This window comes from Balearica regulorum, chromosome 19 (genome assembly GCF_011004875.1).
Source record: "Balearica regulorum gibbericeps isolate bBalReg1 chromosome 19, bBalReg1.pri, whole genome shotgun sequence".
In the NCBI taxonomy this organism is placed as follows: domain Eukaryota; kingdom Metazoa; phylum Chordata; class Aves; order Gruiformes; family Gruidae; genus Balearica; species Balearica regulorum.
In genome coordinates, this window is record NC_046202.1 from 12,286,254 (window position 1) to 12,299,769 (window position 13,516).

General features: G+C 43.8%; 1 protein-coding gene across 1 annotated transcript in view; it reads left to right on the forward strand.

Annotated features, from left to right (window-relative positions):
- Positions 1 to 1,208: 1,208 nt before the first annotated feature.
- Positions 1,209 to 13,516, forward strand: part of RNF43 (ring finger protein 43) — a 60,907-nt gene continuing 48,599 nt past the window's right edge. The window contains exon 1 of the mRNA XM_075771703.1: positions 1,209 to 3,329. Within this exon, the coding sequence (XP_075627818.1) occupies positions 3,093 to 3,329 (237 nt within the window). The 5' untranslated portion in view covers positions 1,209 to 3,092. The remainder of the gene's footprint in view (positions 3,330 to 13,516) is intronic.

Consider the following 13,516-nt stretch of genomic DNA (forward strand, 5'->3'; position numbering starts at 1 on the left):
AGAAAGGGCACTCGCTACTTTAGGAAATTAGTATATATAGTATATATAGTATATATAGTGTATATATATAGTATTGTAGAAGGCCTCACAAGTCTTTAGATAGAATTTCTAGCATTTTAGGACCTTAATGTGGATGTAGTTTAGTCAGTAAATAATAATAAGTAACTTCTATAGCAGGATGTTTTTAACTATATTGTTGTTAATGGGAACAGGGTGGGATTTGTTTACCTTAGGATGTTCTTCTGTACCCCTGCTTAGGCAGCATGGTTGTAGCAATCTGTAATAAATTAAACTTTTGAACTGAAATGGGTGTTGCGCTTTTCTGTGTTTAAAATTACAAATGATAGAGTATCATAGTTGAAAAAAACGCTTCCCTTTTCAGTAGTTCTTGCTGACGCTTTTATCAACAAATAAGTTTAAAAAAGAAGTGGACCAGTTCTTTGTTTGGACCAATTCTTTGTTTGCATAATTTAGTAATTTCAGCGGAGTGACTCCAGGGATTAGTGTGTAGCAAAAAACCCCTCGTTAGTCCGTTCGCTTTCCCGAATGCACTTCTCCGTGAGCAGCGGGAGCGATAGCGAAGGACTCCCGGAACCACTGATGGATCACACGCTTTCTGCGTGCGGCGCTTTGCCTTTGCGTTAATTTCTGAGTGCCCTCTTGACGGCACCGCTCCATCACACGCGACGTACAGATTTCCAGTCCCAACCTTACTTCGAGGTTATAGGTCAGACCTACAGTAGCATTATTCACCTCTCGGTGATGTCAGAGGAGAACAACAGCTGGATTCCAGACCTCTGACATCAGCCTGACCTGAAACCTCCTCGCCGCAGCAACTCGAAGGGGCTCCCGAACACCAATGGGCCAGAACCGGAGCGGGGCAGCGTGTGCCGCGGCCGGAGCCCTCCCCCGGCCCCGGGAGGGGGGACGGGACGGGACGGGACGGGACGGGACGGGACCCGCGGCCGCCCCGAGCCGGCAGCTCCGCCGCGGGCAGCGGCCCCCGGCCGCCCTGCGCAGGCCGCCGCCTCGTCCCGGCTGCGGGCCGTGCCCGGGCTGTGCCCCTCCGGGCCCGGGGAGCCGCCGCCGGGCCGCGCTGCAGGCGGGCGGCGGGGCGGGAGGGGGAGCCCGCGGTCCCGGCCCCGCGGGGAGGCGGCGGCTCCGGCTGCTCCACCCTCACTTTGTGTCAGCAGGTAGGAGAGCGCCGGCCGTCCCGGGGGAGGACGCGGCCAGCCGCAGCCTGCCTGCTCCGGGGCCGAGCCGGACTCCTCACCTGCAGCTCTCCGCTTCGGGGGGCCGAAAGGCTTTTCCGGGGCGCTGGGGGCTGGCCGGAGCCGTCTGCCCACCCGGAATGGTCAGGCAGCCCGCCGGGCTTCGCTGCCGGGTCGCTGCTCATGTTCCAGCGTTTATTTTCCTTCGTGCTCCCTGCGTCCGGAGCCGATAATTGCGTTTGCTGTGGAGAGAGGAGAGACTTCGGGATTTTTAAGGAGTTTTTCGGAAGTGTTTTTGGGTTCTTCCTCAGGTCTGTAGATTACATGCGGGCACTTCACTTTCAGCCATGCCTGCCCCAGCAGCGTTCTGTCTGCAGTAATTTTCTCCCTTTGATCTTGCTGGATTCTCTTTCGGGCTGGGGAGCTCCGCTCGCGCCTACCTGCCTGCTGCATGTGTGCGAGAGAGATCTCTTCCTCCTTTTTTTTAGTATTTTTTTATTACAAATACCAATTTTTATACTTTTTTTTTTAAAGACCAAACCCGAACATCATCAGACCCACGCAGTTTTCTTAAGCTACTGGAAATAACTTTTCCCGAGGATTTACAGCCACATTTCCATCCGTCCCGGCCCCTGCGGACTCCAGCAGGCGCACTGCCTAACAGGTTTGCAGATCTTTTTTAAAAAAAAAAAAATAATAAAAATCACTTTTTCTCTTCATAGCTGTATGATCACTGAAACTTTGATTTTAATTGAAAATATCCTCTGTCTAAACTCTCCCAGTTATGAAGAGTCCTCGATACGTTTCATGTGACCTTTGGGCAGACCATGGAACTTTATATTTTATTTTGCGGGGCCTTTAGTCGGGATCTTCTTAATGTGTGCTTGGAAGTGGTCATACCGGAACTCAGGCGTGCACAGAAATAGTGCGAGAGAAACCAGATATGCTGTAACTTTTTCCTTGATACCTGTTTGGCTTGGTATCTAAACTTTTAAAGTGTTTCGGGGCCTTTTTATTTCCTGGGAACTTGAAACTATGAAGAGAAGCTTCGCGCCTTATTAATTATCCTCGAAAACTGCACCCGGAGTCAGACTCTAAACATGGATTATTAGGGAAAAAAAAAAGTAAAATTGATCTCCAAGCTCAAATGAAGCATTTCTGGCACAAGAAGGATGGAAGGGATCTACTCGATTTGGAAGAGAACGGTACAGAAGCAAACTTATTTTTCGCCATAAATTCAAGAAATACCTCCTGCATAATTTCTAATTGCTGACGCTGATAATTGCAGATAACATTCAAGGTGAAGAGCTTGACCGTATGTTGTGGGAAATGCCGGCAAGAAGGTGAGGTGTCAGGCGAGGGTACTGGAGATGGATGTTTTGAACCTGCGGATCTTCCTAACTCTTGGGCGGGAGGCAGGAGGACACCACGTCCACGGGGAGATCTCCTGGTGCCTCATCGCTGCGGGACTGACGAGTTCCTAATGCTCCCTGGTGTATATCTGAACTGATTTCTTGCTTGCAACCTGTTTCACTGAGCTTTCCGGATTTATCTGCTGGAGGAGGAACTCATAATTTAGGATATATATAGGGGTGGTTTTTTTTTAGTTTGTTTGTTTAAAATATGCCTCTGAGCTCCCAGCGGCCTTTGAGCACGTGGCACCAAGGAAGAGAAACGGTGATGGCAAGGACCGGAGAAGTTGTCCGGTAAGCAGCGCTGGCGGCGACCGAGCCCCTCTCCCCTCTCTCTCCCGCCTCCCTGTCGCTGGGACCGCACGCTCGGAAACCCGACGAGCTTTGCCGACGGCTGGAGCCCGCCGCAGGGTGAGGACGCGTTCCTGAGCGGTATGTGTGGCCGGAGCCCGCTGCTGCAGCTGGTAGCATGAGTGCTGGCCCCCAGCTGCAGCTGGCTGTCCTCTGGCCTTGGCTGCTCATGGCGACCCTGAAGGCAGGACTTGGCCATACAGGGCTGGCGCTGGCGGCGGCGGTCGAGTCGGAGAGGTCTGCGGCGCAGAAAGCCATCATTAGGGTGATCCCCCTGAAAGTGGAGCCAATCATACTGGAAGGGGAGTTTGCAAACGTTGCTGAGGTGACTCCAGCCGAAGGAAAACTGCTCCAGGTAAAAGCAGCTTTATTTTACCCAGCTCCACCTGCCCTACCTCCCTGCTCCCGTCCTTTCCCCCCCTTTTCCCTCCGTGCTGCTTCAGCTCCCGGCGCAATGCATTTGGTTTTATTTCCCGACTGCAGATTTACAACTGAAGCAACAAGGCGCTTTTTTATGTGAGCTGTCCACAAAAAGCTGTTTTTAACTTTGTGTTCCTGCCTCCCAGCCCTGCACGCTGTTCTGAGGCAGAAGGGATCGTGCAAATGGTCGAGTCTTCGTTCGGTGACGATCCGTAGCTGTGCGTGTATTAATGTTGAATTTTGAGTGTGGTCGGTTGATCCCATGAAGATTATTGCGTGTCTTAATTGATGGTATAAAGCTGAGTGTGTCGAGTCACATGTTGGGACGCTAAACATCTGACAGAAAGCATGATTTTTTTTTTTTTTTTTTTGTGAAATCCGTAAGGTTTCCTACACACTTCTGCTCATCGTTGGGTTCTGTTACAGCTAAAATACACATCCAGCCTTTGCCCACCAGAATTACTGACCCTGCTAGTTGTCGTGTTGTGTATTTCCTGTACCTCAAAGTTGAATTTCACCCATACCATGGTTCCTGGCTGTCACCACTGTGTATTTTTACAAGTGAAATTAATGCTGGTTTCTGACCTTTACTAAGGAGAGAGCACCTGAACATCTCGCCGTGAGGTGCAGATGCTGCTAAGAAACAGAGCTGAGCTGTTCGGCCAACAGACCCATCTCCTGCATGTGCTCAGTTCTGAGCTCAGTTTCTTGAGACCTGGTGTGTACTCTCTCCTTTCTGTTGGTAATTTGCTTGGCAGTTACGTGCTTTGTTCCTGAAAACAAAAAAAATGACAAAATAGCCTGCATTAATATTCAATCTTATTTTTTTGCATGGCTTTTTCCAGTCTTGACTTTCCAAATGTGGTATGTTGTAATCTTAATTGAATTTGCAGCTTGGAAATTTAAATAAGTAATAAATTTTCTATAGTCTTACAAGAAAAGAAATACAGTTGAGCCAGCTTTAGAACACGGTCACCTGTCTGAAAATGAAAATGGGCAATTTGTGACATTTATAATGCCTGGTTTTGCACGCTTTTTGAACTACTCCGAATGAAAGCTATGCTATAAAATTATATTACCAGGCTAAAAAAAATATCTTAGACAAACGTACTCAAGGTCCTGTTCTGTCGTGAGGCAATGTCCAGGAAAGTCAATATTTATTCCTTACAAAAACTACAGTGGTGTTGCAACTGAGCACAAAGTATCGAGTGTGGACCTTTTTGCAATGAGAAGATGATAACCTCTCTTGTGTGATGTGTGGACGTTTTTAACCAAATGCAGTGATCCAAAGTGGGATTTCTGTATCGCCTGCCGTCACAGCAGCACAAAGGGGAATCCTACGCCGTGACTAGCGTCGGATTTACAAATGAACTTAATTCTTTAAAAATCATCCTCAAAATGGAGAGGGCTGGGGAAACACTAATCTAATCTGTTGGGTTTGTGTACACAGATTCTGACCCGCGCTGTGTATGTTTCTAGGCCTTGATTCCGCCACTGCGTGTGCGCAGGTGATCGTTCCTATTCCGTACCCCACGGGATCCAGTGCGGAAAATCACCCGGGTCTGGTTTCAGATGGCGAGGTTGGGATCGGGGGGTCAGGCTGTGCCTTCTGCAGCAGGATGTTTGCCCAGTGCCAGGAAAGCTTAGTCAAGTGTACCTATGACCTCGTGTGTATATCGCACGGAGTAGTTTCTAATTCTGCCACTACATATTGAAACTCGGGATACAAAATGACATTTAAAATCGTTTGGGTCCTGATCCTGCGCTGGGTTCCTGCCTCCAGAAAGACAAAATAGAAAGCGGAGCCCTAAAGTTAAGGTACAAAATAAGTAAGAAATTAAGAGGAGGAACTCTTTTTAGCTTGCATTTAGACAGCCGGATACTAAATACGCCTGTGTTATGCTTTATTGGGACCTTGCGTTTTACATGTGGTTGTCAACATCCCAGTCTTCCAAAAACGTTAGGTCACGTGCTGAACTTTGATGTCATTGGAACTCATACTTAAATAAACTTGAGCCTGTTCACACATACCTTCATAACTCGTTCTGTATATGCCATTTGGGTACGTAGTGTGATTATCTTTACAGCTAATGAGTTAAGGAAGTCTAGTTTTTACATCATTTTTAGATGGGTCTTCTTGGTTATGTCAGAGCATGTAAGATGCAGTCAGCCCTCGTGCCCATCGCAGGAGAACACAGGCTGCAGAGCTTAGCTTGGAGAAGAAGAGTGGATGGTCCGGTCCTGTTTTCAAAGCAATGCTTTCTCAGTTCAGTGGTATAATAAGATTGCTTAAGGATATGTGGTGCAGAATTAGCCCTATATTCAAGTAAAGTTCTCTTTAACTTATAATTATCTTCAGAGTGTTCTGGTCAATGTACTTGTAGAAATACATTCTTAATGTAATACAGAAAATCCAGCACGTAAGTGATGGAGCCTCACCAAACATACTGCTACCAGAACATTTTATTCGTTTCGTTTCTGCCTGCCATATTCTCTAGGATCACCTACAGAAACGGACTTTGATCATAGTGTGTTACGTTCTTAGAAGCAAACTTTAAAAATACCTTCTTTACCTATAATAAAATAACCCCAATGTCAAATTCCTCCTCACACCCCTTGCCCCTGTGACCGGTTCTTCTGGGAAATCTCTGGATTTCCAGTTTTGCAGGTCACTGCGCAGCGGTGGGTGAGCGGGTAGATGCCAGGCAGCTGCCCGCGACCTGCCTGCCATCCGCCCCTTTCCGTTTACCCAGGCAGCGTTACCTCTGGCGCTCCGCACGATGCGGTATGATGCAAAGGGAGAGGAATTTCTCAAGTAGGCAGAGCCACTTAAGACTTTATAGGTCAAAAAACCAACACCTTAGACTTCTTACAGAAATCGTCTTCAAGCTTGTTCAGAGCGCACACGCTCTGAGCATTAACTGTTGCCTAACACAGGAGAAGTAGCGTTGTGAACCAGTTTGCAGTTTCCACGTGGCTGCAGGTTTGGATCTATGTTGAGCCTGTATGTCTGCTGAAAAAAGTCCCAGAGAAGTAAAACAATTGCCCTGTATTAAAGGTGGAAGAACCAAACCTTTTAGACAAGTAGGTTGGCAAGAACGTGTTGGGATCTTACCGATAGCTGGCAATCCACGAGCAGCTAAGGATGCAACATGCCCTCCGAACTGCAATTCCTATAGCTGTTTGCAGATCAACTCCCTGTATTATGGTCACTAATGTGATTTTTACAGCTCCCACTTTTGATATTTTTGCTGTTCTGTTAGCTGATTTTGAGGAATAAATCTTGCCTTCCTCCATTCGGTACTGGAGAGAGTTCACGGCGTTGGTTTGAAGATAGATAGGAAAATAAGGAAAGTCTTGGAATGACAAGGAGAGAGCCACTGTAGAGACTTGAGAGAAGGAGATTTAGGATTTCTCCAAATTGAATTACAACAGAATTCACATGCAAATCTAATATTGTGGAAGAAGAAAACTTTTTATTTGAGAAATGGTTCAGCACTTAGAGGTTTTTTTAGCCAAGTATATATACAAGCATACGTAATTAAAACTGAGCATTAGTATCTTTTTTTTTTTATTTGAGTGTATATAAGCCCAATCTTGTATACAAGGGAAAGGATGATACTGTTATTACATGTGGTGTGGCTGGGATCATTACAGTCTCTAGTTCTGGGGCTAGTATTTTGGAAACAATGTTAAAAGTTTGGCAAAAGTCCCAAACAAGGATATTTAAAAAGAGAGAGAGATAAACTACTCTATTTACTATAGAGAAGGCAAAGCAATCATCAATCACCAATCACTTTACATGCCTACATGTAGAAAAAACATGTAGATATGTAGAACAGTGGAACAGTCGTACAGGCAAAAGTATACAATCGGTTTTCCCAACATGCATTATTTTATCTCAAGTCTCACAGTACTTTGTTTCATTTCCGTATAATCTTAGCAGTTACATAGATAGGTGATTGTAGGAGAAAGTCAACTTTCATTTACCCACTGAGCACGTTGTTTTAGCTTATTACTGCAGGAAAAAACCTTGAGAAAACAGAACAAACTCCCTAAAGGCTCTGAACCCCCAAAGCAAGGATTAGCCTCTTTCTTCTCCTCCTAGAGAAATCAGTTATTTAAAAAACATTATGTTTTAAAGTCAATCTTCTAGTTACGGTGGAATAAGGGAGACTTAGAGGAGGATCCTGAATCATCATTTTTAGGTGTTGTGTACAATTCAGAAGCTGAAAGTCAAACATAGATATATTCCGAAAAGAAGCGTGGTGCATGTTTATAACAGCAATGATAATTAACCCTTGAAATCGGTGCAATGGACCCAACGTGATCTTCCTGGAAATGGAGAGTGTTTCCAATGTTGCAATGCATAGTGCTGTTGGAGAATTATAATCACCTACTTAACCACTTAGAGAGAGCTACGGTCCCAACCCATAAGAAAGTAAATATATTAGTAGTCTTCTATACTACTAGCTCCTGGATCAACAAAAGGATGTTGAGTGCATAATGTTGACAGAGATCAAAGAAGTGGGAAAGTCTAACCAAATTATAATGGGGACTTAAATTACCTGTGAATAAACTGGCCAGATAGCACAATAAGAGTAAGTTCAAAGAAGCAATTTCTGCCTCTTGGAACAGCTAGTACTAGAGTATACAGAGAGATATTCTTGACTTAGTGTTAAGTAATGTGCAAGAACTGACTCAAAAGCTAGCAATAATTGAGCCACTTGTATTGACTGCAGCATAATAAAATTCATTGCCTAAGTACCAAAAAGTGGAACTCTGACACTAACCTTTAGAACGGGAAATTGCACTAAAGTGACACAGCGAGGTGAATGACTCTTACAGCTTAAAAAAAAAAAATCTTTAGATATGACCTAGATACTGCTCAGGACAGTAAAAGCAGTCTTGGGAAACTGCAAGAGCCTTGAGTCAGAAAGGCAGCAGTAACCCAATGCAGGTACACGGTAGTGTTCAAGAAACCGTTTGGGCCAAACAGATCTTTTAAAAATTGGACATATAGTGTCAGTATAGGATTGGCATAGTGTATAGTATAACCTGCGGTATAGATTAGTATAGTACTAGTATTAGTATAGGATTTAAGTGTATGTGAAAAGTGAGCCATTAAAATCCAGATGCAGAGTAGGGAGTCTCAGCTAGAGTTAGCTGCTAGAAAAAGCTGAGCTTAGAGGCTGGTTCTGAACTTCCGTCCCGCTCTTGAGCATGCGCAGAGGCTGAGTTGGAGCTTTGCACGGTGCATCTTCTCCTTTCCTGATCCAGACAACGTGTGGTGGGAGGCGGTTCTCTGTTTAAAAAGGAGTTTGAAGGACTTTAAACCTAAATCTTCCAGCTCCCCAGCGCACCATCTGGTGCCGCTTGTTTTCCCGGTAGAATTATTTATGACACATGTAGGTGTAGACCCATCCTGAATTGAAGATTTTCAGTACTAAAAAGGTCACGCATCTGAGGCCTAACTAATTACATGGGGAGGCATAAAGAGGAGAAACAAACCAAACTGCAGCAGAGCAAAGAGACGTGGTCAGAAGGCTAAATCAACAGGGCTGGAGCGAGCGACAGTCAGCAGAGGACTTCTGGCCACGCACACCCGCCTTGGAATATATCCCAGGAGCAAGTGGACATTTCCCAAAGATAAGCTGGCAGAGGGGTGAGGTTACAGGAGAAGGGAAATGGGCCTCAGGTGGCTACAGCCAGGCTGGACCTGTGGGCTGAACAGTTCTGAGCCGTTAGAGAAATTTCTTTTTGTTCTGTGCCTCCGTAAAGCTAAAGGTTTGGGGGACGTTTCGTACAGATTATGGAAGGCTATTCTGAATTGCATGCGAATTCATTATTTTTAAAGGAAAACTTTCAGATTTATCAAAGTAATACAAATGTCACAAACTTTGTATGATCAAAGAGAGGTCTATTGTGTTAGACTTCATTTTGGACAAAAAATGACATGCATTTTTACGTATTATATCTCCATATTTTTCCATGCATAGAGCTCTCAAACATGCCTAAAAGCATTCTGTGGAGTTTCCCCAAAAGTCTTACTTAGTCTGAAAACAAGCAAGTTTTAACCTAAAAGGAAAAAAGTAACAGGTAAATTAAAAAAAACTGGCAGTGCAGTTTGATCTTCAGGTCTGTCTGTCTTCAGTATCATAAAAATCTGTGTTGCGGGGGTTGCCAAGAGCCAAATATAGGAAATTTGGGTTTACAAACAAAGCAGAATTGTAAGCCAAACCTCAGTACAGGGGTATATATCACACTTGAGCAATGCACATTCATTTTTTATCACCCTTTTGGGCTTCCCTCCATTCTAGGTCTTGAGATTAGATATAGACAGGAGGACAGCATATAACGTAGGCATAAATGGCATGAATGGTCATGGTGGTCTCTCCTCTCTTTGAGTTCCTGATTTTTTTTTTTTTTAATACCTGTTTATTTTTCCCTTATTTCACTGGCCGTAAAGAACAGGAAGCGTTGTACTGCCTTTCATTTGCCCATAACACTTTCAGTCTGCATTAAGGAATCGTAATCACATCTCATGCTTCGGAGCTTCGGGCTGGCTGCCAGCATGGGTCAGGCAGGAGTTGGCCAAGAGTTGTCTTGGGACCTTTTCACTGTTTTTTTCAGGAGCATCAGAGATTGGCCTTACCTGGAAACAAGGCGCTAAAACATATGGGTCAGTGTTCAAAGGTAGTAGAGGGACTATTGTTTCGAATATGCTTAGGTTGCATGGGTTAGTCCCGTGCACAAGATGGAACAGATCGCCAGATTTTAGTGGAAGACTCTCTTCCCCCCTGCAGCCACCCCGTTCAAATTATCTGAAATTTTGGGTGTGTATCCTCTTCCTCTGCAGCTTCAGACATGAATCATCTGCCTAGATCAACGGATGTATTCTCACCTCCTCATCACTTCCCTAACCCTAAAGGGGCTAGTTAAGGGCATTAGTGGCACTTTGATCTCTCTTTTGTTCTCCATCTCAGTAATTTGGTCTCCAGGGATCAAATGGGTTAATCTAATGTGTATTACTGTGCTCAGTATCAGGATAGTGGCAAAAATGTAATGGATTGTCATATACAGAAATTCTTTACTAGGTAGCTGAATTAATTCCTCTGACCATAAACTCTTTGAAACAAATTCTAAGCTTTTTTTACCAAGTTCAGTTATGACATCTTAGTTTCAAATGTAAGTAAGTAAAGCAGTTTGGGGATTAAATTTGCTATTGTTTTGACAAAAGGTATGTGAATTCTAGTTCAAAATTGCATGAAAGAATAGAATTTGGACTTCCTGCTTCTAAAGCACTTCAGCAACTGTTGTTCCATGGGGTCTTTGGTGGATTTGGTGGCTATGAAAGTCAAATAACAAAGAGTCTACTGCGGCAATTCCTGGATGTCAATTTGAATCAGAGGTTAATGCTTAGCAAGTTAGTCTCTTTAGACCACCATCCAGCATAGAAATACAACTTCAGAAACCCTCTGTTGACTATGTTTTCAAGCAGTAAGAGAGCTGTATATCTGTTACTGCTTTAGTCTTGAATCATGTTGCTTGCAAAATTATCTTAATAACTTTTTACTAAGACAGTTTTAATCCAAAATAAGTGGAAGCTCACAAAGATCCTGAAGAGATATGAAAGAGTTCCCCCTCTTCCACTTGTTCTGCTGTACCTCAGTTACTCCTTTGCTCCACAAATGTCTTATTGGCATGGTAGTCCTTGTTTGCAGCCATGCTGTGGGTGCACGTATGTCTGTGAATGTCAACGCCAGAGACTTCTGTCTACACATTTCCCTAAGGCCACAAAACTCTCTTTCCTCCCCGTTACCCTCTGTTTTGTCTGGTCTCATTCATGTAAGTGTGAAGACACCCCAGGTCATCCAGTTTTTTTCTACTCACCTACTCTCTGAAGTTTCTTTCTTTTATCTTTGCCTCTTACTTTTTCATCTTACTTTTTGCTCAATGTTTATTCTTGTCATTTTTCTGTATGTGGTCTTCTCGATCACTACCGGTGCACAAAATGGTTTAGGCTGGCACCTCCAACGCTTTGTTCTCCTCCATTCTTCTCTATGATCATCTGGTCTTTCCAGATGTACCTGGAAAGTACCTGGAAGATGGACCTTCAGAATACCTCTGACCTCCGTTTTGTCTCTCAAGAGGAAGATGGCTGTACCAAAAGCTGTTGTTTGTAAACTTTGTACAAAGTACAGACCTCCATGAGGGCTGCAGATATCTGATTTGAGTTTTGGACAAATCCCATGTACTTGTACAACACGCAGCTCCTACAAGCCCTATGTTAACTAAGATCATCAAAATAATTTGTGTAGGTTCTTGGTCGTGAAATCACCACGTGCCATTTCTGACAGTTGTGGCCCGAGTTTGTGCCAGCTCATGTCTTCATGCTCCACCACTGACTGCTTCTTTTATGGTTGCGTTCTCCGTAAAACAAAGACTGGGAAATGCCAGTGGCACCGAGAAAACCAGCCGTAGCTTTCTCTTGCTGAGGACACCTGAGTGGAACATCTTGGGTCCACATGACATTGCAGAGCCTTCAACCGGCTGGTAACTTCTGTGGGATGAGGGAGATCAAGGGGCAGGAAATGCAGTGGTTTTGGGGAGATCCAACTACATCCATTACACTTCAGGGGAGAAGCAATGCTGTCCTGGGCCTTTTCCAGGACCTCAAAATCTTGCTTCTTAAAGAGCTTAAAGCTGCTCTTTGACAGTGACAGTAATGTATTTTGTTCCTGCAAGGATGTTGATAGAGAGGCCAAAAAGTCATCTGCAGTTGTTTTCATTCAGAAAAGGGGAGTTACGTGAATAAGATTGTTAAAAAGAAGCTGCGAAAGCAATGAAGAGTTACATCCTTGCAGTTGGCATGAAAGTATTTAAGAACACTGCAGTAAGAATTAAGATTAAATGTACCTCTCAAGGAATACTTGAAAAATGATAAAAAGGTATCAGCATACCTAAACGTAAGGCTAAGTATATGAAAGAATCCTGAAAAAGCAAACATTTTGGTAAAATGAGAAGAAGAGGAACAAGCTAAAAACACAGCGAAAAGAAGAAACCAGAAATAACTTGAAAATTGTAAAATACCTAATAATAGATGCTCTTCAGTCACATTAGAAGCAGAAAGCTTGCCTGACAATCTGTAGGACCTATACAAAATTGAGGTATAAAAGATGCACTCAAGACAGCTAAAGTCGTAGCAGAAAAATGAATGCAATTCTTTTTGTGCTTTCATCTGTCTCAAGCTGAAATGTCTGTAGACGAGATGGTGATGTAGATAGATAAAATTAACATTATCAGTCACTGGGATCAGATGGTATTCACCCAAGAGTTGTGGAGGATGAAATCGCTGAGCTATTAACTACGTATATGAACTCTTGTTTAAAATCACTGGAAGGTGTCTGACATGATTCCAGTTTTTCTGTGGGCTCCAAGTCATCCACAAAACCCCAACCAGTATGCTGTAAAATCTGTAAGGAGTAAGGTGGTAGAAACTATAATGCAGAGTGTAAAACGTGGATGTGGTGGCATCAACAAACCTATAATTTGGGTAGATGCAAACGAATTTCCAAAATGCCTAAGTCCTTCAGCAAAGGCTCTTAAGGAAACCAAGACATGGAAAAAGGAGGAGGCTCCTGGATAAATAATTATTGGAAGATAAGAAGCAGACGGTAGGACTAACTTGGCAGATTTTCACAGTGGAAGAAGCTGGTGGCTGCAGTTCTGCAGGCATGTGTGCTGGCAGCCAAGTTGTCCCCTGCGTTTAATAGGCACATGGAAACTGCGTGCTTGGTGATGTCTTAGAGCTTTCCAATTCATTAACTAATTTGAAGTAATGAAGACAAGGATTGAGTGTGAAGCATTGCAGAAGAACCTTAAGAGACTAAATACTGTAACGAGATGCATGTGGAAAATCAGTCATTTCTTTATATTAAGATGATGGGCTCTGATTTGTCCATTACCACTTAGAAACTGTATCTTGTGATTATAATAGATTATTATAATTGTTGTACTCCATGCAAGTGTCAGCTTAGTACTTGGTGGTTGTCACGAAGACAAAGAGAACATTAGGAATGAAGAAAAGAGAGAATAAACCAGAAAATATCTGTAAGCTCC